The sequence below is a fragment of the Portunus trituberculatus genome, chromosome 49, assembly GCF_017591435.1.
Source record: "Portunus trituberculatus isolate SZX2019 chromosome 49, ASM1759143v1, whole genome shotgun sequence".
NCBI lineage: Eukaryota > Metazoa > Arthropoda > Malacostraca > Decapoda > Portunidae > Portunus > Portunus trituberculatus.
This window is the reverse complement of record NC_059303.1, coordinates 8,369,020-8,392,338: the sequence shown is the minus strand read 5'-3', so window position 1 is coordinate 8,392,338 and position 23,319 is coordinate 8,369,020. Positions and strand designations below refer to the sequence as shown.

General features: G+C 38.5%; 2 protein-coding genes across 26 annotated transcripts in view; one reads left to right on the top strand and one right to left on the bottom strand.

The window, feature by feature from the left end:
• LOC123499414 (intersectin-2-like) overlaps window positions 1-23,319 on the bottom strand; it is a 75,249-nt gene that overhangs the window by 48,238 nt on the left and 3,692 nt on the right. For 13 of the 25 annotated variants that reach the window (XM_045247387.1, XM_045247395.1, XM_045247397.1 and 10 more), the window contains exons 1-16: window positions 21,010-21,131; window positions 19,497-19,651; window positions 18,929-19,107; window positions 14,321-14,815; window positions 12,007-12,060; window positions 8,959-9,299; window positions 8,430-8,551; window positions 7,794-7,961; window positions 7,353-7,570; window positions 6,849-6,963; window positions 6,297-6,455; window positions 5,674-5,812; window positions 5,035-5,189; window positions 4,688-4,847; window positions 4,250-4,375; window positions 2,755-3,421 (exon numbers count right to left, since the gene is read on the bottom strand). In XM_045247387.1, coding sequence (XP_045103322.1) covers window positions 2,755-3,421; window positions 4,250-4,375; window positions 4,688-4,847; window positions 5,035-5,189; window positions 5,674-5,812; window positions 6,297-6,455; window positions 6,849-6,963; window positions 7,353-7,570; window positions 7,794-7,961; window positions 8,430-8,551; window positions 8,959-9,299; window positions 12,007-12,060; window positions 14,321-14,815; window positions 18,929-19,107; window positions 19,497-19,651 — 3,253 coding nt within the window. In that variant the 5' untranslated portion in view covers window positions 21,010-21,131. Of the gene's footprint in view, window positions 1-2,754; window positions 3,422-4,249; window positions 4,376-4,687; window positions 4,848-5,034; window positions 5,190-5,673; window positions 5,813-6,296; window positions 6,456-6,848; window positions 6,964-7,352; window positions 7,571-7,793; window positions 7,962-8,429; window positions 8,552-8,958; window positions 9,300-12,006; window positions 12,061-14,320; window positions 14,816-18,928; window positions 19,108-19,496; window positions 19,652-21,009; window positions 21,132-22,076; window positions 22,267-23,319 lie in introns of those variants that run through there. The other 12 variants (XM_045247405.1, XM_045247408.1, XM_045247410.1 and 9 more) reach the window with 8 other exon arrangements.
• The window catches only part of LOC123499420 (stress response protein nst1-like), a 29,936-nt gene continuing 28,809 nt past the window's right edge, over window positions 22,193-23,319 (top strand). The window contains exon 1 of the mRNA XM_045247419.1: window positions 22,193-22,321. Within this exon, the coding sequence (XP_045103354.1) occupies window positions 22,203-22,321 (119 nt within the window). The 5' untranslated portion in view covers window positions 22,193-22,202. The remainder of the gene's footprint in view (window positions 22,322-23,319) is intronic.

Genomic DNA, 23,319 nt, shown 5'->3' with positions numbered 1-23,319 from the left:
AAAGTGATATATATATATATATATATATATATATATATATATATATATATATATATATATATATATATATATATATATATATATATATATATTAGATAAATTTATATTCTAAATCCGTTATTTATGTTTTGTCATCAAATTCTCTTATGTCATTTAAAAATTTGCAATGCCTAATAAAATTTATCCAAGATCAAATCTGATGTCCATAGAAACCAGGCTGATATCCACTGTGAAGGTGGGTAGCCAAGACAAGAGATCTACATAAAATTTGGTAATCATTGAAATACTTAAAATTCTGAGCTATATAAATACATATTATTCTTTGTGGCTGAATGTACTTGCTATCATACACAAAACACTATAACAAGGTACACTAATTTCTAGATAATGTTAATTTTTTTAACCTTTACTTAACAGTATTTCACTTTATATGAAGTTTGAAACAGATGGATATAAAACATACACCTTCCCTGGGTTAGGCCAAGAAAATGACATCCAAATTTCCACTACCTATCTGGAGCCCATTTTGTGCATCTCCTTTTCCAGTTGAAATGAAGCTTACTGAGGATCATAGATGCATCAAATTCTCAACCACATTTAGAAATAACTATAAAAAAAGAAAAAGGAAATCCTACTATACTTCCTACAAAGTTTCAGAATCATATTTCCAGTATTAAAGCCTACTTTTAACTAGTAATTAAATATTGATGTATAATCATGAGTCTGTGAAAGTGAACGACCCTTCTTTTGAGCATGTGAGTCTCAAATCTTTTCTAAAGATTAACAATGGCAACTCCATTGCATGTAAGCCATTACTGGGTTCATTGAATATCATTATATGAAGAGCAATTTTGAATTGTATTTCACTGTTGCAGTATCAAAACATATTGACAGAATCAATGTCTGATCTTATGAAACACTAAATGAATAAAAAGACTAACTTTTTATTTCAATGAAAAATGCAAAGGATTGTAATGATCTTAAATCAATAAATACTTCATAAGACATCTAGGACAGACTTGAAAATACTGATCTGAAAGTTGCTAATAACATGTCATATGCCTTCATAAAAAGTCTACTGGGTGATATACATGTGGTGAAAAGAAAGATGTATGATATAAAGATAGGGTAATTCATATTCAAAGTGAGTGTCCACCTTAATGTTGTGCTTGTGAGGCTACCTGCAATGACAGACAACTGTTTCCCACACTGACAGGAGGGACACACAACTAACAGGGGACCTATCTCCAGCAGTTTTGGCTTATAATGTTTCTAAAGAATTTTGAAGAGGGAAGTAATTCCTTAGGTTATGTTTAAGATTAAGGTTTCTGTGCTAGCCTTATCCCAACTAACACTACTTCTGGAATGCAGTTTTATGTAGATAGAAAAATACAAGTTTTGGCATCCTGGCAAATGACTGTACCTTACTAATAGATGTATTACTGTTATGAAATTGGGTCAGCATGAAAATTATTGCCTTCTGAATAAGATTAATAAAAAAATTATCACAATGGAAAAAAAGTGTACTACAGTTACTTATCAAACACAAATAATCATCAGCACCACCTTACACCAGTCTCCTAATTCACACTTGGACTAATCAGCTTACTGCACCAGATGTAGGTAGACCTGCCTTTGAAATTCAATTTATGCATTCACAGCTGCTTCATTTGCCTCTATCATGCATTGCCATGTCCTTGCACCACAAAAATCTGCTTTGCATCAAAAGGCCTCTCCACACTGTACAATCATCCCATCCCTCTTTGGTTCACACTTTGTATCAGATCACTCATCTTTTTACTCTTCTCACCACACACCAAAACCATCCCAGCATTTTCTTTTTGCTCATTTAATCATATATCTTTCATAATTCCTCACTGCTCACTCAATTCATATTTACTACTCACATACAAATCCTAAATTCATGCTTGTAACCAACACAAGTTTTCCCATTCCATATCTCCTCAGTAATGATAATCAACAGTGTTAATCTATTAAATGCTCTTACTAAACAAGATAATGTTCCCCCTAAAAATAAATATATGAATAAATATATATGAATATTTCAGAAAGCATGATCTTAAAACTTATTTCCTTTATAAATTTGGTTCAACAGCAAAGTGACTAGAAAAAGTAACTCATTAATGAAGCCAAACTTGTATTTTTCCATACTTGTATTGTGCAACATATTCACCTCACAGTCACTTTTGTTACTTACAGTTTCTCAGGGAAAGATAAGAAATTCAGGGGAAGGAATTCCACTATTCATATGAAGAGATTAAACTGATAACTAATAAATTATTGCAGATATTCAATTTGATTCTAAGCTATCTGCTTTTCATAAAAAATATAAATGAGAAAGTAATATTATGAAAGGCTACTGCATATCGATATCTTGATCAATAATATATGTATTTGATAGGCACAAGTGGTATGAGAAACCTATCTTATTAACAGTATACTGCATGTCACTTTCCCAAATACATCGGACATCTTACTACAGCCTAAAACTCTTAATTTATAACTAAAGAATCTTTCATTACTTCATATGAAACATCAGACTATTGCTTCTAAAACTGATAATCATTAGTATAGGAGAGCAAAATTTTAAACAGCAATCCTAAACCTTACAAAAGAAAGACAACAAAATAGGAATAATAAGATGTCCAGCCTTCACTGAGAAAGACTCATGTAGTACACAAAGCTTCAAGACTGATAGGAAAGACTGTTGTTGGTGTGTGTTGAAAGGTATACCTGAAAGTGTGGTAGAAGTGGTAGATGAGATGGTGGTGGTGGTTGTGGTGGAGAATGCCCCCCAAGGAGCTGTGGTGGTGGTTGAGGAAGAGGAGGTTGTGGAATTGTGGACCCCCCAGCCCACAGCACTGGTATTGTTGGTGATGAAAGTGGAGTTGGTTTTGCTGATGCCATCAGCTTTCTGGGGGGCTGGGGGTACTGCCGGCTTCTCATGAACAGTGCCAGTAGTGGCCATGAGGGGCATAGTGGAGGAGGTGGTGGTTGTGGAAGGGGGCGGGGGACGTGCTGGAGGTTGATGATGTTCTGCTGTGGGTTGTTGTGTTGGTGGTGGTGGCACTGGTGGTGGCTGCTGCTGCTGCTGCTGCTGCTGCGGTTCCGGCTGCGGCTCCGGCTCCGGCTGCGGCAGCGGCTCCGGCTGCGGCTGTGACTGCAGCTGCAACTCTGCCTCCTGCTGTTCCTGTTCCTGTTGAGGTTGTTGACTACTGGTGGGGGCGCCACTAACATCACCCCTGCTACTGGGCCATGCATCTTTGGGCTGACTGGGGGGCCATGCACTAGTCCAGGCACCAGCCCCACCACTGTCAAACCCTTTACCTGCCCAAGATGAACTAGCAGCATCACCCCACGCAGCATCTGGATTCAGAAGCTTTTCTCGAAGAGTCATCACCTGCCAAATTAATAATGATGAGAACATAAACCAATTAAAGAACCAACATTATGTAAATATGTCATTAATGTGAGCACCATTAGATTTGATGTTGGATGTTCATTTAAAATAATATTATGCCTTCAATACTTTCAAATAAATATGGAAAATCTACAATTCAACATAATACATTTTGGAAATCATCCCTCTGTATTTTGTAAAATTAACCACTTCTGGTCACACACATGTCAACAAATAAAACTAATAATAATAATGTAAACAACTGCCATATCATTATTCAAATGTAAATTTCTTACTTACCTTAAAGCTCAAACTCATGTAAAATATATCAATGAAATTACAATTAAAAAAATGTTAGAAAACTATTCAACCCATACTCAATGTTCAAAGAAAGTTCAAATTATGATCTTACAATTCAAGGAAAGATTCAGATTACTTTACTACACCTGTATGTGTTTTGTGGTGGTTCAGTTTAAAGGTTGTGACCAAACACAGGTGAATCAGAAATATGTCAAGTAGTCAATGTAGTGCTAAAATAAATAACTAAATATAGATTTTACAAGCAAAACGATCCATCACTAACATGTTTAAGGAAAGACCAAGAAATGATGTGGATAAATCTATAAATCTAAAGTTACTTTAAAAAGAATACATATATATAAAATATGCATTAACATGGGCCAATATATTACTCAACACAGCAACTTTAGAGACAAACATGTCAAAAAGGGAGTTCAAAATATCAACATACATATTAGAAAATATTCCTAAGATCCAGTATAACAATAATGAGAAGCCATGAAACATTTCAACACAGAAGTTAATTACCTGCTTTCGTTTGTCTGAGTATTCAATGAAGACGCTGGAACACCTTTCAGCAGTGGCACGAATTTCTTCCTTCATGTGACTCAAATCTGTGATGTTGTTATTCACATCTTCCTCTTTGGCTGACAACTGGTGAGTTTGGCATTTATTCAGAATGTAAAACATGGATGATAAATTTTCCATTATTCATTTTCCTTTTATGTATGCATGAGAATCTAAGCTCTATGGAGAAATACAGCAACTGAGTAACTGGTATGTTGTCTGATAATTACTTGTTAAACATACAAGAAAAGGTAACAAACTGTTTATGTAATAATGTCACATATAAGAATCATAAAAGTATTGCAACAAGACTGACTTCAAGAGATTTAATTATTAATGACTGTTCCATGAATAACCAACATTACAGAGATGGACTGAATCACGTTGTGTTTGTGTTACCTCTGTTTGCAAGCTGTCAACCTTCTCTTGTAGTTGCTTGATGACCATCTGCTTGCTGGTAAAGGAGGCATCTACTGCTGCCTGCTCTGCTCCACTTGCTCCTGCAGCAGCTGTACTGCGAGCCTTCAGACGTGCCTTTTCTTGATTCAAAACTAACAATCTAAGAAATAATGTAGATGGGAGAGATAAGGAATTTTTAATTCAAGACACGTGATTAACATGATTCTGATATTTGTAAAAAGTTATAGCTAAAGATTACAAAACACCACCATCTATTTAGTCTTAGACTTATAAATATTTACATTCATGAATGGTTGAGTTATAAACACTGAGGCTCTGTGGCTGACCTCTGATTCTGCTCCCGAGCAGCTGCCTTCAGTTGATTCATGTCAGCCATGTAAGTGTCCCTGGTGGACCGCATGGTGTCAATGGTGGCTTTTACTTCTGTCACTCCTTGTCTGGTCTCACTAATCTTTTGAGTTAACTCCTTCACTCGGTCTTCCTGTATAAATGAAATTAAACACTAGATATACTCAGTTCTTATAACAACTAAACCAAACTACCCATCACACATTTCAATGAACCATAACTTAAATTTTCAGAGTGGTAAGTGAAAATGGATTCTGCTTTTGACACGAATCACAGAACATATCTATCTTTATAACAGGAAGACTTCCCTCTTAAACACACATGTTAATCAGGTTCAGAGCCTTAGAGACAATTAGAAAAAGCCAAGCAAACTCAGTAATTTCTTCTTATTCATTTGAAACCAAACATTACACATTGGTAAACAAATCTGATAGTATCCAAACCTTATGTTACAGATTTTCTGACAAGTAACTAATGATTATACAATTAGACAAGACAGTAAAAAAAAAAAAAAAAAAAAAGTTGCAGAAGTTGTGTTACTCTTGAATATGAAGTAAATAAATAAAGCACGAGATTTCAAGGGATTATAACACATGAAAGAGGAGTTTCAGTCAAACCTTTGTTGTGAACTCTATGGAAAGACTCTGGTTCTTGGCCTTGAGAGATAAGAGATTTTCCTGCTGCCGCTGCCTCACATTCATGAGCTCCTGCAGTCTTTGTTTCTCCCATTCCTGCTGTCTCTGCAACTCAGCATCCCTGATGGTATCAATAATAAGTGTTAATTGAAACACTAAACTGAATATCAGGTTAAAAGAAAAAAAAAAAAAAATTACACCCAACAATTTTCAGAGATGGCTCTCTATGCTTCTCCAAATTCAATGTTTTATATGTAACTTTAGGAATACTTGACAACATTGCTTTCCTGGTCTGAGTCAGTAGGGTATGTTTCTGTACACAACAATTTGTTTTTCTATCTTTTCATATCCATTGAATATTTCCAGATTCTTATTATTATGAGTATGCACAACTCACTGAACCTCAAAAAATCAACTCTTGCTTCAGGTTTCTGATTCCACTTTTTAAATATTATGTTAAAAGAATTATCACATTTGGCTTGGCTTCTCATTCAAGTCTTGTTGTTTTAAATTAATCTGGTGGACAGGAATGCAGTCTCACTCTCACAACTGCATAAATTTAGAATATGAAGCTACAAGGCCTTTCATGAATGAATGAGACTTACTTGCGAGCTTGCTCTCTCATGTCCTCTTGCCGCTTCCTCTCCTGCTCTCGCTGAGCCTCTATTTCCCGCTGCCGTTGCATCTCACGCTCTAATTCCTCTTGTCTTCGTCGCTCTGCTTCTTGACGAGCCTTCTCCCTCTTTGCCTCCTCTTCTCTCTCCCTTCAAGTCATCAGCATGGAGGTAAAGGTTAATTTATATGTTGCTATTTTCATACTACCGTAAATCATATGATTAGCTTAGAGAATAAAAAACTGCACCACTATCACGATGTATACAATTGGAAAATATGCTATTGCTTTTAAAATAATGAAATTTAGAACAAATAACTAGTTTTCCTAGCACACATCATAGGAATAAGACTCCTTTCGTAACATATGGATTTCTAAAGTTCATCCCTTAGAATACACCAAGATTCTTTACACTGCAATGAAGCAAGAATGTGGCCATGCTATTTGTATATATTGTATAAAAGAGGAAAGGAAAGTGAATGATGCAACAAGATTAAAGAATAAGTGTCCACTTGGATGTATAGACAATGAAGACAGGACTCACCGGCGAAGTCTCTCTTCTGTTTCACGTCGCTGTGCATCAAGGAGAGCTTTCCTCCGCCGCTCCAACTCTGCCTGGCCTTTCTCAAAGTTTTCACGTCTTTTGTCCTCAAAGGAATCTGGCAATGCATGGATTGTGTCATGCATTACAAAATATATAGAAAGTGTCTTAAATGCCAATATTCTTGATGCAAATAGTCAAATCACTGATTTTGAAGTCATTGATCTTGTAAGATGACACTAACTCTCTCCTCACATCTATATAAAGTCACATCACACTGTTCATCATATCATGTATGTTACAACTTACGGGTTAAGATGGGGAAGGGGACACTAATTTCACATAAGTTTTTCTTATCCACTGGTGAGTCTCTTACTTAAGCCTCATGCATAACAAGGGATGACTGTATTAGAACTTAGAAGCCCAAAGTACATCTCATTACTTCCACAGTAATGGCCACTTTTGATGCAAACAAAGTATCAGGTACATAAGGATTGGTACACTTACTATCAGCGAGGCCACCCATCACCTCACCAACCGGGGTTCCTCCTGAGCCAGCAGAGTGGATGCTGGAGGTGCGCTGGCGACGGTTGGTGGGTGGAATGAGTTCTGCTGGCAAGACAGTAGGAAGTTTGTTTCCTGCCTTGGCTGACTCACAAAGATACATAGCCAGCACAAACTCCTCACACGACAGCCGCCCATCATTGTCCACATCAGAGAGTGCCCTGAGTGTTGTGGTGTATAAAGTTAGCATGAAAAAAAAATAATAATTTAGTGTAATCTATCATCCACATAAATGACTTCATTTGACTTCTTATTTTCCCACAGCAGTGCAAAGTAACTTACTTTCTTATGATTTTCACCTTAACATGAGAAAAACAACCACAAGGCAACCATGCAAGCATTAATATCTCCTCGGTAACAAAAGAACACTAAAACAGCACTTACCAAATTTGTGCTAGTATTTGCTGAGGCAAGTGGGACTGTATGAGAATATTTCTAGCTTGTACCCCAGAGAGGTATCCAGACTTTGTCCTGTCTGACATGTTGAACACCTGAGTGAACTTGAGTTTGCTTGCTTGAGGCACAGCCCACTCACCAGGAGTTTGAGAACCCCTGTACGGAAAAAATAACATCATAAACATATTCTCTAAGTAATGTTAGATTATGTATACATACCATATCATCTACAGTTTATAGTCTGATAAATTGAAAGGGAATGGATTGATTACAAGACTAAGCAAAAAGTGAAGAGCAGAGAAAGGTGGATACATTAAAATGACTTTAGTATACCATGCACTGATGTACAGACAACTACCTACTTGATAAAGCACTCTTCCTACCCTTATTTTCAGCTAGAGTGACATGTTAACTTAAGGGATTCCAATAGGTAAATATCATAGGCCAAGGGTCATAATGTGTCAATTAAGCCATACCTCCTTTTTCAACTCTATTCTATGTCTGACTCCCTATCCCCACTCCTTGTTCCTACATTCCTCATACCCCTTCCCCTCCATTTAAATCCCACTTCTCTCCCCCCTCTCTCTCTCTCTCTCTCTCTCTCTCTCTCTCTCTCTCTCTCACCCAGACTCCTGGCTGCCAGTTCGCTGCACTGCTGCTCCATTGGGTGCAACAGGAACCCCAGGAGGAACAGCTGCTGTGATTGGAGCACTGGATGCAGCAACTGGGGCCACCATGCCTCCCACCTGTAGAGGAATCATCATGAAATGCTTGAGTGTCTGGGTAGTAGATACTGTTTGGAATGGAGAGAGACATAAGAAAAGACTTGAATGAGTAATTCTTTCAATCCACCTGGACATCCATACCTTGTACCAAAGTGCTCTCTCTCTCTCTCTCTCTCTCTCTCTCTCTCTCTCCATTCTTGTGGAAGCAGCTCCCACAATGTTCCACAAAATTGTTGCACTGGCAGCAGCAGCATCCATGTGTGCATTTGCTTCACCAGTTCTGACACTGAGCAGGCCAAGCAACGCAGGGTTATGTCCCCTTGTGTGACACTCACTCCCACAACCGCCTAGTTTTTCTATCATGCAGCACAGCACCACCCTAGTATGCACAAGGCTTCACAGAAAACAAATGGTGTTATAGTACTAACCTGTGGTGGCTGTGGAGCCGCTACCACTGGCTGAGATATAGGTGCTACAGGTGCTACCAAAGGTTGAGAAGCTGGCGGCACCAAGGGTTGGGATGCTTGTGGCACCATGGGGGCTACTGGTGCTACTAGGGGCTGTGATGCTGCAGGCACCATAGGCTTGGAGGATGGTATCATGGGCTGAGTTCCTGATGGCAGCAAAGGTGCTGTTGACATAGAGACTGGTGCGGAGGCTCCAGGCACAACGGGAACCGTGGCACCAGGTGCTTGGGAAGAGACTGGAGCCATGGGCATGATGGGCTGTGCTGGAACTATTGGTGCCATCCCTGCCAATGGCACACCACCTGCAGTCACCAAGAACATACTGGTCAGAAGCTGATATGAGAGAGAGAGAGAGAGAGAGAGAGAGAGAGAGAGAGAGAGAGAGAGAGAGAGAGAGAGAGAGAGAGAGAGAGAGAGAGAGAGAGAGAGAGAGAGAGAGAGAGAGAGAGAGAGAGAGAGAGAGAGATTCTAACACATTGCTATTTATATGGAGAGCCAAGAAGAAACAAGTCATAATTCCTCAACATTCATAGCCATTAGTTCAGGGACTAACCTGGCAATATTACTGGAAAGAGTCTCATCACAAACTTGCTTAGTTATTACACCTACGGGTAAACTTTATTTCATTCAGTGGAAGCTGAACTAGGTAGGCTGTATGAGTCTATGAAAATTACTGTTACAACATTTACATCTGTAAAAATTGTAGAATTTAAATTCATTTCATAAATACTACATAACAATAATAATGACATTTTTCTTCCTTAAAGTAAAGAACTAATAAACATATAATAATGAAGGCACTCCTGATGGTGTAATTCAATATATGTTACACAGTACACGTACCATCACCACACGGCAACACAGCAGTACAGACCGCTATCTCAGAGTAGGCAGCAAATCATTATTTTAGTAATAATTATCATTACACAGTTAAACTACAAACAAACTGTGAGGCCCTTTGTACCGCCATGGTGATTGTGTGATAGCAGTGCCACCCAACTCTAACACACTTCACGGCAACAGCAGTGATACGCTCATTGATATCTCTAGTTATTATTCTTTTATGTTGTCATTATTACTGATTCTTAGTGTTTGTGAGATATCTTGAAATGTTCTTTGTGAAAAAAAGCAAAGAAAAAAAAAATAAATAAATAAATAAAAATCCCAGAGTTGTGACTATACATCACCAGCCAACCAACACTGGTCTTACTAACACACAGGACCACACAGCTTGCCCACCTCAGCTTCTACTGAACACACCTCCTTTGATGAATATGCTACCTACTCTAAACTAAAATGCATTCAATACTTAAATACATCATTGCTTTATTTTATGGTGAAAATAAACTAAAACACAATGAAGTTCTTAGACTGCAGCTAGTAAAAACATAATATGCTACTAGGTGCATACAATGGCAATGCCTATATAAAGTAATGCTGTACATGGTGCATTTTGTGTTATTCATGGAACAACTGTACAGTTCTTACACTAAACACACCTCTCAGGATACCGTATTTTCATATCTTGGTGAACAACTCTATGTAGATGTTATCCACAGATGTGGGCTGTTAAGGCTTTAAAAAAATAAATAATAATGTTTGCTTGAGTGCTTCACATACAGTATTCCATCAAATGGTAAAATTCTTATGCTGTGCTTGTGAATCTTATTATCAGAAAGAGAGTCATTGCCAAGCTACCTTTCCAAAGTAAACAGAATCATTAGTGCAGAAGGGAAAGAGTTGTGTGTATTTCATGCACCAGTTGCAATCTTAATAACAAATGTGCTTTCATTTCAAGCAATAACTATGAGACACTATGTAGTCATCCTGCAGTTCTTCATGGGAAAACCAGCCATATGAATGTTTCTCAAGTTCAGCTGCTGGTGTGACTGATACACCAGCCTGGCCACCATAGCCCATCTGCTCATCTCATCACACCCTCAATAATAAACAAAACACACTCCACTTGAATTTGTCCCTGACTATCCCATCATTATGATGAGAAAGGACTGGAATTAAGTTGAACAGTGGCTATGGATAATAACTGGATAATGAGCTGAATGATATCATAGTATTAGTACATACTGAGGTGATGAGTTATTATCCAACTACAACATTATCATTGTTTAATAATCATTTCCTTTGGTTATGTCTTCTTTCTACGGCCAATATAAAAAACTTTGCAATACTAAGGTGAAGCAGCTAACCATTAGGATCTACAGCACATTGCCTAATGACAATCAAAATCAACTGACCACAGTCCTTTCCTCCACCACTGCTATGTCACAAAGGATTTAGACAGATCTGTTATTCCTTTCATGACTGATGCTTGGTGTGAGATAAACCTACCTTTTTGTTCCATTTCTAACAAGTGAATGCACACCCTTTCTTTTTCTCTATCTCTTATCCTTACTCCCTCGCACATCCACCCACTGTCCTAACAACTTCCTGTTCCCTCCCTACTCCTCTGTTCCTCCCCCTCCTCCCCCATCTCCCTTCTTATCAGAGCGTAGTACCAATTCACTCAGCTTATTATCCACTTTAAAATTCATTGCTCTACCTTATGGGCTTACATTATGTTCTTATCTTCCCTTACAGTCAGTTTCAGATCCGATATGTTTGTCTTTAATATATCTGCAACTCTAAGGGTAAAGATTCATAGAAGTTATTTATACACAACTTTCCTATTTTCATTCGTCAACCACTGTATCACTTGACATAAAGTTACAAAACTTTTATGGTCTAGGATGATACAAAAAAGCTTCAGTAGTGGCAGGGCTTGAATAAAAACTGGCATCACCATGTTGTCAAAATATGCACTTTGCTAATACTTCAAATTGTTTTATGTAACTACATGTTAGGCATGCTTCAATTTTCCTAATCTACTATGATGAAGAAAATTTAGAAAAACTGTTCTACCCGTGCAATCAATCATATGTTTTACTTGCATCATCAATCAGCTCGAATATAATTCTCAAGCCTATAATGATGACGGCCTCTCAGACTTACCGCCAAGGGGTGCAGCAGGGGCAGCCCCAGCAAGAGCCTCTGCAGTATCAAGAGCTGGAAATGAATCAACAAAACTACCATAAGGAAAGCATTGCCCATCCCCAAAGCCATTACACAGAGCTGTCAGTGAGGCAGTTGTAAGCACCCAGCACCTACAGCACCATCAACAAACAGAAAATGTAGAAGATAGAACAAAAAAATAATCAATGAGAAGTATATAACATTGGCAAAGAACAAATAATTAAGGAAAAGCAAATAAATTCAATCATGAAAAAAAAAGAGGTTAATACTGGTTAATACAATTTGTACCACAGATTATCATAGTTAGGATATTATTTAATACTAAAAGTAATTAAGAAAAGCACAGCATTGAATTCTTGAATGAGAAGAGTCTGTTTGCTCCCTTAAAAGATACATATATATTAAGACTATAACTATATATTGATTGTAAGAACTTTTATGTAAAAATTGCAGTGTTAATGTTACAGATATATTAAGATATGATAATAATAATAATAATGATGATAATAATTTCTATATGAGCCACAGGTCACTGCATGTGTGTATAAGTTAAACAAACTCCAAGATGGAGCACTGGTAAACAATTAACAATAAAAGTTTTGATTAGTACTAAATCATTAACCTAAGTAAATATTTCACATCAATAACCTTATCCACTACAAAGTGCTCCAAGTACCTGATCATGTCACTCTCACTACTGAACTGAATCTCAACAATCCAAGCAACCTGAGAATGGTGGTTTCTGCAAACTATACAAGTTGCATTCTAAAAGCATTCTGTTCTAATTCATTTCAACTGACTGGAAGGAGAAACATACACATCTCGCAAAAATTAAACATAAGGAACTGAACTCAACACTATAATAATTCTAAACTAAACCTACAAACTGATTTCTCAATGTCAAATTATCTACAGCTCAAACAATAAAAAACAATAAAGAATCCTCCATTCTCAACTCCAACAGGACTTTATCATTACCATATCTGCTTTCCACAATGCTTATCTTTCCAGTGACTGTCAGTAACCTGCTAACATGGTCATATCCACACACTGCATTCTGACCCTCAAGCTCAAATCACTACACTGACTATGTTTAGCGTACTTTGGAGTCAACATTTCATACAACACTGTATAACCTAGACTGAAAAATATAATACAGAGGAATTAATTCAACAATTTGATTAAGGTCAGCAGTATCAAAACTTTACAAAGAAAAAAAAATGTGTCCATTATTTTTTTTTTTATCTTAAATTTGCAAGTTGTGATAAAAATGTATGAGAGTCTTTGTTGTGAAAGAAGAAAGCAAATCAGCTATGCACATGCAGCAACCAAAGGCAACCAAGAGCAAGAATGTTATTAATTGTGACACCTGAAGAGATCTGCACCACCCATCTCACACAGGTGTATCACAAATGAAAGCTGTACTAAGATGTTCAACGGTCTCTGACACAATCCTTGATTCATTCTCCTATTCATCATAATTGATTAAATAACTTCCTCTTTCTCAAGATTTTGAAAATATCTGGGAGATCCAATGTAAATTACAGATGTTATATAATATAATTAAAGAAAATAATAATAATAATTATTATTATAACAACAACAATGATGATGATGACGGTGATGACAATAATAATAATAATAATAATAATAATAATAATAATAATAATAATAATAATAATAATCATATAATAATAATAATAATAATAATAATAATAATAATAATATAATAATGATAATAAAAATTTCTTTATGAGCCACAGATCACTGCATGGGTGTGTAAATGACACAGAAGACTTGAGGAGAGCATTGTAAGCAAGGTTTGGCAGCAAAGCATCACCACACAGTGCAGGTGGGAAGGGAGTCACCAGTGATGCCTAGGTCAGGTATGGCATTTGCTTCTTATTAATACAATCTTGCAACTTTCTGATACATCTCACAGTACTTATTACAAAATAGTTCTCCATGTATCTTTTATATCTATTTCATTTATTTTTTTTTTTTCTATCAACCATGGCATTTACTTTCAATTCATTATTATTTTTTTTTCATAATAATCTCCATTTAATTTTTTTATTTGTTAAATTAATGAGATTATTAAAAGGATTTCTTAGTTCCTGTGATGTGAAAATATGTAGATACGTACTGTACAATATTCTAATAGGAAAATAGAAATGTATGGCCTTGAAGTATTCTGTATGTGCTGGTATATTCAAATGTGATAAAAGTAAAGTCACTACCAGTAAACTCTGAGCATGCTCTATGACATGCAAGTGATGAAAATAAGACTTACGGACAGCTGTAGGAACAGCTGCAGTCACTGACTCCTGCCCAGCCCCTGCTGATACTCCAAGAATTACACAAGATGCTGCTGAAACAGGTATAATACCTGGTACCACATTCACTGATGCTTCTGGAATAATATTTGGTCCAATCGACAGTCCAGGAACCGTGCCGGGCACTGTCACCAGGACAGAGCTAGGCAAGCAAGGTGGAACTGTTGCCACACCAAGTGCAGAGATCACAGCCGGGGCATCAGCACAAGCTGGTGCAAGAGACAATGACACCTCGCTGGAGTCACCAGGGGCTGAGACAGGAGGTACAGAAATAGGAGCCGAAATGGGAGCAGCAGGGGTAGGTACAGAAGTCGATACAACCACAGTTGACACAATGGGACCAGAAGATATTGCTGATGTGAGTGACAAACCATTACTGCAAGCAGTAAGGTCTGCAATCCCAAACCCAGCAGCCCCTCCAGTGGAAACAGGCCCAGAGGCAGCAGAAGGGCCTAGAGAAATCAACAAGATACTCAGGGATCAACACTAGTACAGTTGCAAGTCAATGCATAGGGTAAAAACAACAATAGATGGTGCATCATTAGGCAGCAGCACTCCATTTGGCACTTTAAAGCAAATGCACTCATGATGCAGTCACCTTAACAAAATTCACAATGATCAGTTAAAACTTTTTGAATTGAAATACTGGAACTCATGTCCTCAATAAGTATTGCAAGCCTGATTATTTTAAAACACATTTTACTGGCATCTATTTCTTGGAATTCTCTCATAGGAATTCCATGCCAAAAGAACCTTAACCTTCCCTTACTACTGTCTATGCACTTCATCCTTGCAGACTCCAAATGCCTAATTCTTTCTGAACCATTCCGATACATTTTAGTAAAATTCTATTGGAACTTCTTCCACTCACAAAAGTTTTGCTGCTCTTGCATACCACTCTCATCATACCACACTCATACATTCCCTCCATGTAAACATTATTTTCAATACTGTTTTTCATCTCAACCACTCCACAGGCTGTTCATTCTCCCTTACTAGACATATCAAGCCTTTCATACTCCTTTTAACATCAACATCCACTCTATTCATGTCACAAGCACCTCTCAGATGACTGAAAAGAGCTTGAATACTTGATCTTTCTCTTTCATTCCATGTCCATCAGTCATTCACAATCCTCACTATGTAATAACCTCAACACATTAGCAAAATACATACAAGGCTTACATTCCCTTAAAAATGGATTAACCATGATAAGGTGTCTACATCAAGATTTACGAAGAAACAGTCATCCTACACACTGCCTCATTATGAGAGCACACATACAGAGGTCCTCACCAGTCACCTTATCCCATCCTTCTTGTTGTCATTTAAACATGCAAGGAATAAAGAGGCACATACTAGATGCCCTACGTGAGTCTCAGGACTGGCTATGAAGTTGTCCCATACATACACACTTCCCCTCATCACCATCAGTGTTCAATAATATGCTATAATGACAACCACTGCCTTTCTCAGTGTTGCATCCACACTTAGCAGTTTTGCTTGGCATAATGTTGTTTCCCTGATTTAAAAGTTGTTTAGGGAGGCAAATGGCATCATCTGGAGACAAAAAGAATACCTTGGCAGAATTCAATGAAACTCTTGAGTTAATCTTTTTACCCATCAACTATCTCAGTCCTTCTATTGGGGTGGAAAGACAGCTGGGACAGACATCTTTTCATTGTGACAGCTTGTACCTGGCTGACGTGATTGACATCCAAATTATGCAACATATCAGTGAACAATATATGGTGGTTACATTTTACTAGCTGCCCTCCAGCCCACTAAGAATGATAAACACTCAATCAATGGGAAAACCCTGTGGCACTGAGTGGTAGTAGGTATAGGTAACCACCTAGGGGCTGACTGCACACTAGGGAATAGCAGTGAGGGAGGGAGGGAGGGAGGGAGGGAGGGAGAGAGAGAGAGAGAGAGAGAGAGAGAGAGAGAGAGAGAGAGAGAGAGAGAGAGAGAGAGAGAGAGAGAGAGAGAGAGAGAGAGAGAGAGAGAGAGAGAGAGAGAGAGAGAGAGGTGCAAGGCCATTCCCTTGAAAAAGTTCCCAAGAATGACTGTCAGCATAAACTAGACTGTAGCTACTACTACTACTATTACTACAATTACTTAGTAATACTAATACTACCACTTCTGCATTACACTTTGCCTGACATTCATGATAATTTGAAGACACTTCTAAAAAAAAATGTAGAATCCAAAGATAACCAATTCCACCCCACTCATAGCAAGAAACATAAATAAGCTAAGAACACGATAGACATTAAAATTATAAAGAAGTCATTCACACAGTATGCATCACTTCAGCCAAACAAGCAGCTAACATTAGCAGATAACATACTCATCCTTTGTTCATAAAAATCAAGTAATAATAATCTTTTTTTTTAACTCCATTGGTGGCACCTGCACACAAAATAGTTCCTGACACATCTCCATGACAGACTACTGATGAATTAGTTTAAAAGTTTTATGTTGGACAATGTGATATGAAGGTTCAAAATAATCCAACAGATGCCAATAAATGATACTAAGGCAGAAGAAAAATAGAGATAGTGGAGGAAAACAAAGGAAATTTATAATATGATTATAAATTGTTAAAACAATGTATCAATGAAATGTCTAAATACATGTTTTACCTATTTGCCCTCAAGTCATTCTATCAATGGAGACACATTCTCTCAATAGCAAGAGCCATCATTGAGTTCAGACCAGTTGTTTCACTAACCACAGTTGTTTCACTAACCAATGAAAAAATAACAAATAAAATAACAATAACAAAAAAAAATCTATTGACTTTAGATCCCATGTGTGTTGAGTTCTTGATCCTATAGGAAATTCCCATGCCAAGTATGATACTTGTACATCACATGGTATGGCTAGGTGTAAAACACTGACTGACTGACTGACTGACTGACAGACAGACATAGACAGACAGACAGACAGACAGACAGACAGACAGACAAACAGACAGACAGACAATATAAAGTATGCCTGAAAAAAAAAAAAAATAAAAACATGCAAGATGAGATTGATGCAATCAACTGAACATTTTACCTGAATTGTCTGCTTCTAATATTTTCAGTCACACTGACAGGTAAATATGGCTAACCCCAGCCATTAATGAAAATTTTCAATCAGAATTACAAGAGTAAATTTAAAAAAAAAAAAAAAAATCTGAGAATTTCTCTCTGCTACTTCCTGTCATCCATTTTATACAACTAAATATGTCCACAAGGCCACAGCTTGGTGTAACACACCATCTTCCAAAATCTCACCAGTTCTCTATCTTGCTATTCTAATGAGTATCAATGCTAAAACTCAGGTCAAAATTCTTACTGTTGGGGACAAGTATAATTATGTGTTCCAGCTACATATATGCACAGGTCCGAGTCCTGCATGTGAAACAAGCCACAACAATCATGAGTGCCTGCTGTGGATATGAATGATCTGAGAAGGGGATGTTGAGTGACTCGATGAAGAGTTCAGAACAATGAGTGTGTTGAGTGTTGTGGTGTGAGTGGTGGTGTGGCGTAATCAGTGATGGAATGGGTGAAAAAGAAAACAATGAAATAGCATGGCAGAGCAGAGTTTGCAAAGAAACTCCATAAAAACAGAAAGTGAAGATCCTAATTTTAGTTTCATCAAATTAATCAAAATTTTCATTTCAGAAAATATTCACTATCATAAAATACAACAATGAATGCCAAAATACTCAAATGTCATTCATGAGTGTATTTGTAACATTTCCATATTTCATCACTATTAAACCATAATTCTCAAATCTCAACATACTTCAACTTAATGTAATGGCTTGTAATCATAAAAGAAAGTACCATAAAAACACAATAATGTATGTGATACTGTATTTTAGTGTGTGTGTGTGTGTGTGTGTGTGTGTGTGTGTGTGTGTGTGTGTGTGTGTGTGTGTGTGTGTGTGTGTGTAATTCACCTCAGTTGCCTGCTGGTCACCCAGCCAGTCTTCCCCATTAAGGAGCGAGCTCAGAGCTCATAGACCAATCTTCAGATAGGACTGAGACCACAACACACTCCACACACCGGGAAAGCAAGGCCACAACCCCTCAAGTTACATCCCGTACCTATTTACTGCTAAGTGAACAGGGGGCTACACATTAAGAAGCTTGCCCATTTGCCTCGCCGCCCCGGGACTTGAACTTGGCCCTCTCAATTGTGAGTCGAGCATGCTAACCACTACACTACGTGTGTGTGTGTGTGTGTGTGTGTGTGTGTGTGTGTGTGTGTGTGTGTGTGTGTGTGTGTGTGTGTGTGTGTGTGTGTGTGTGTGTATGTGCATACTGTATATACTATGTTACCTAGCTACAATGGTAAGAGTTATTCTTAAAGAGAATTGAATCTTGATGATGGGTGACATCACAATTAATTCAAAGAAGTTATCATTCGTCAGAATTAATTAAGCTTTGATAAAAACAAGCACCAAGAATAAAGTTTTCCACCAGCATTACCTTGTTCAATCATCTCATTTCCCTCCCATTAAGCAGACATGCACAGTAAAAATCACTGATGCCTTTACTTACCCACAGGAGCTGGAGCTGGAGCTGGTGCCCCTCCAACACCAACACAGGCTGACTGTTTGAGGGATGCTGGCAGGGTTGATGGCAGAGTGAACCCTCTTAACTTGAGGTTGATCAGCTTGCATGCAATACTGAACTCATGTAGATCCATTTTTCCATCTCCATCCACATCAGACAGTGCCCTTCAAGCAAAAAAATATGTTGTCATAATCTTATTCAATGTGGAATAAAAGATACTATAAAATCTTCTGCATTATCATCACAGTTTTGAAAGGAACACTTTAATTCCATATGTACAGTACGCGAGTCAACACTGATTGAGAACCTGACAAACATCAGGGATATGTGCATCTTATCTGTCAGGTTCCACGATACTTATGATGTATTTCTTAGTTTCCTTTAATGGTATACAATCTTCAAATTCAAAATAGTAAGTGCTCGTCTGACAGTTTAGTAAGCAATCAGTGGTCAGGTATAATACAGAATAGTTTGCCTTACTTTTAAATTCTTAGTATTTTTCTAAATTAAAAGACTATCTTATGAGCACAATGATGCCTGGGCACACTCTTACCAGATGATGCCGAGTACAGGTGGGGGAAGCCTGGATTGGAGGAAGAAACCTTTGGCCTGCTCTCCAGTAATATAGCCCCCCACAGGCCGCAGGGTCTTGAACTGTTCTTCATGCTTTGTTCGTTCACCGGGTGTTACCACCCACGGGTCAGCCATCTGTTGAAAATATGTAAAAATTATTACATGCACACAAACACATAAAATATAATATAATATGGCTGGTCGGTCAATTAAAGAATAAATGTATAATGTAGCAGGTCTTTTCAATAAAGAATTAGTGATCTTGTTCTCCTGGACACTCAACGTCATGCTATGTTGCGACAGTGCCACTACTTGCATATTTCAGTCTTGCGTACGCAAAAAATCAAACTCAACCCAACTTCATTTCACATTATGCTAGCCTTGGAGGCTTTCCTGCCAAACCTACAAGAGTGTTATGAGGCAGCTAAAGTCTTTTCCTTACTTGTGGTTTCTCTGGCCTATCAGTGCTAAGATGGTGCCCTAATAAAGAGGTGTAACACACTGAGGAGAAAGAGGAGACAAGTTTCACATTTCCAATATAACCAGTATTCTTAACCCTTTCATCGTGACAGGAAACAATTAGAAGCACGAGAAGCAATGTGTGAAGTCTTTCTAAGCATCTCATGAAGTTAGGAATGAAAAACCATACATTTTGCAACTTTTCCCCAGCTTAAAGATTGGGTGTGGCTGTAGAACTAGTAAGGTCTCAGAGTTATTGGTAATGAGGGAAAGGTGTATCAAGTGGCAGTCAAATGGTTATCACATTAAAACACGTACAATAAGTGCATTCATGACCTTAGACAGAAATGCTGGTTATAAGCACCAAAACACTGGATATGTAAGGACAGTTGTGTGTTGGGTGTACATAACTGGGTCAGGTGTCTGTAAGAGATTGATGTGTAAGGTACATATACTTGCTGGAGTTGTGTTGGTTTGTACCTGGTGTGTCTGTGCGGTGGCGATGGGGGGCGTGTCAACATGATGCCCTTGTCCCCGCCGCCACCGGCACACCACCTGCTACCCTGCACACCTCACCCTCAACCAAGACAGGGCTTAACCACTGCCATCCACACACACCTCTGTCCTGACTAACGCTTCTACCGCCACCCTAAGCATTGCATGAGTAAAACAACACGTACTTTTAATACAATAAGAGGTGTACATGCCAGCCGTACACATTCACACACCCTCCAATATCGGCCGTGGAAAAAAGTACTCCTACACGCCCACCTCCCACACACTTCTTCAACCTTTCCCACCCACTTCACGCCCTATGCTTTCCCTCCCTGGTTAGTCACGAGAAAAGCAACCAATCTGACCTACAAGAAAGGAGGAAGTGAAAGGAGAAAGGGAAACACAGTAGGCCACAGCCCCTTGACACAGCCCACCACATAACAGCACCCTATTTCTCTGTAACTACCGTGCATAACTGGTTTGTGCTGTGCCTGCTGTACTGCTGGCTGGCTCAGGCTGTGGCAGGATGGGTCACTCACCTTGAATGTGTGTCCTACAGCGATGTATTTACCATTTCCTCATGAGGACGAGGTGACTGTCACAGAACCCGTACTATTGACCAAGACGTGGCCAGAGTGCTCGACCTTCTTTTGTTTACATCACCCTCCTCATAGTTTGGAATATTAGCAAAGTCTTTATTTATCGTAAATCACCATGTGTGTAAAAAGTAATTATTTTCTCCAAGTTAATCCGTAACAATGCTGCGTAGTGTTAGCATAGGTGCCGAAGTTCCAGTAGGATTTATCGGTTACTCTCGCCGCCTTTTGACAGCAGACGATCTATGTCAATGATACTAGTACTGTTCTATCGATGAGAATTCAAATAAATCTGCTTTCACACGTACATCTTAAAATTACGAGATAAAAAGTCACTTATTTAAACCTCTTTATTGACTCCAGGATCAATAAATCAATTACAGACGAGTAAGGACGAGGCGAACAAGTTAATGGAGTAATATTTTCCTATTCTTTTTTTGGACATCCCACTCACAAAAAAGTGTTAAAAAGTTAACACGTCACAGTGCTTATTTAACAAAGCAACTCCAGTGTACCTAACATAAGCGCACCTGTCGCTGTGAGCCTATTAGAACCATATACTCTGAGAAGGTCCTTGGGCTTCACAATCACACGGGTTGTCAAAACTATTTTTAAGGGTCTAGTTGCATATTGATATGATACCTATATCATTAAAAGGATAAATAATCTTGAGACACACGATATATTATTCATCTGGACTGTGGCCTTTGAAAACAGTCGTGGGGAGAGAGCACAGCCTTTCAGAATATGGGCCAAAAAGTGTGTACATCGTTTACCATAATATTATCATCCTCGTCATTTCCTTAGTTGTAGTTACCTTTATTATCACTAAGCTATTGTAAGTAACACATATATAAGGCAGTGAGTGCATAAGGTTTATTAGAAAGCCATAAAGCGCGTAGCATCATCTCTGCACGAAGAGCGCCTTGGACACTGGCTCATTGAGTCACTGGCTAACGCTGCTTGTGATGGAAACACTTGTAATTGAAGAAGAGCTCATTGTAGCCTACCTGCAACTGAAGTGTTGGGCAGCCCGCGAAAGAAAACTGGCGGCGACTCACTGTCACTCCCACTGCTCACTACACACCGCCAGGACTGTGAAGGTTGCAGCAGGGTGGTGTTACGAGTAATAGTCTATGGATGCCAGTGCGTTACGATTCACTCTTTCTAATGTGTACTGTTTGGCTCTCCTGGTGTTCCGATGTTCTCTTCCCAGTGTTCCGGGCGCAGGTGAATACACATCTCGGCTATACAGGCGAGTCAAGCTAAAGTTGCCACTTTCTGGATTTCTCCTTAAATTGTTTTTATAATAAGATCTACGAGACAATCTCTTTTTTTTTTTTATCGTAAAGTCTGTTCCAGGACAGGATTATTGTTACTTCCATTCTCTCTCTCTCTCTCTCTCTCTCTCTCTCTCTCTCTCTCTCTCTCTCTCTCTCTCTCTCTCTCTCTCTCTCTCTCTCTCTCTCTCTCTATATATATATATATATATATATATATATATATATATATATATATATATATATATGTATATATATATAACCATCGTTATTATTTTTATCTACTTATTTTTTTTTTAAAGCAGTCGCTTCACCCAAATAACGCATTTATCTCGCATTTATCTCCACTATGATTCATAGTGATGACATTAGTGTGGGTAGAGGAGGAGGAGGAGGAGGAGGAGGAGGAGGAGGAGGAGGAGTAGTGGGAGGAGGAAGCACACGCACGCACACACACACACACACACACACGCCCGGTAGCTCAGTGGTTAGAGCGCTGGCTTCACAAGCCAGAAGACCGGGGTTCGATTCCCCGGCCGGGTGGAGATATTTGGGTGTGTCTCCTTTCACGTGTAGCCCCTGTTCACCTAGCAGTGACTAGGTACGGGATGTAAATCGAGGAGTTGTGACCTTGTTGTCCCGGTGTGTGTTCCGAAGATCGGAAATAATGAGCTCTGAGCTCGTTCCGTAGGGTAACAGATCATACAGTGAAACACACACACACACACACACACACACAGTGTGCATGACTTAAAGAAAAACTAGATAAATGGAAATATGGAAACAGGACACTATGAAACCCGCTCGGACCCTGTACAATACAACTACTATAGTAGGTAAACACACACACACACACACACACACCTAAAGAAAAATTGGATAAGTGTAGATATGGAGATGGGACCACACGAGCATAAAGCCCAGGCCCTGTAAAACTACAACTAGGTAAATACCTGGCTGGGTAACCAACAGG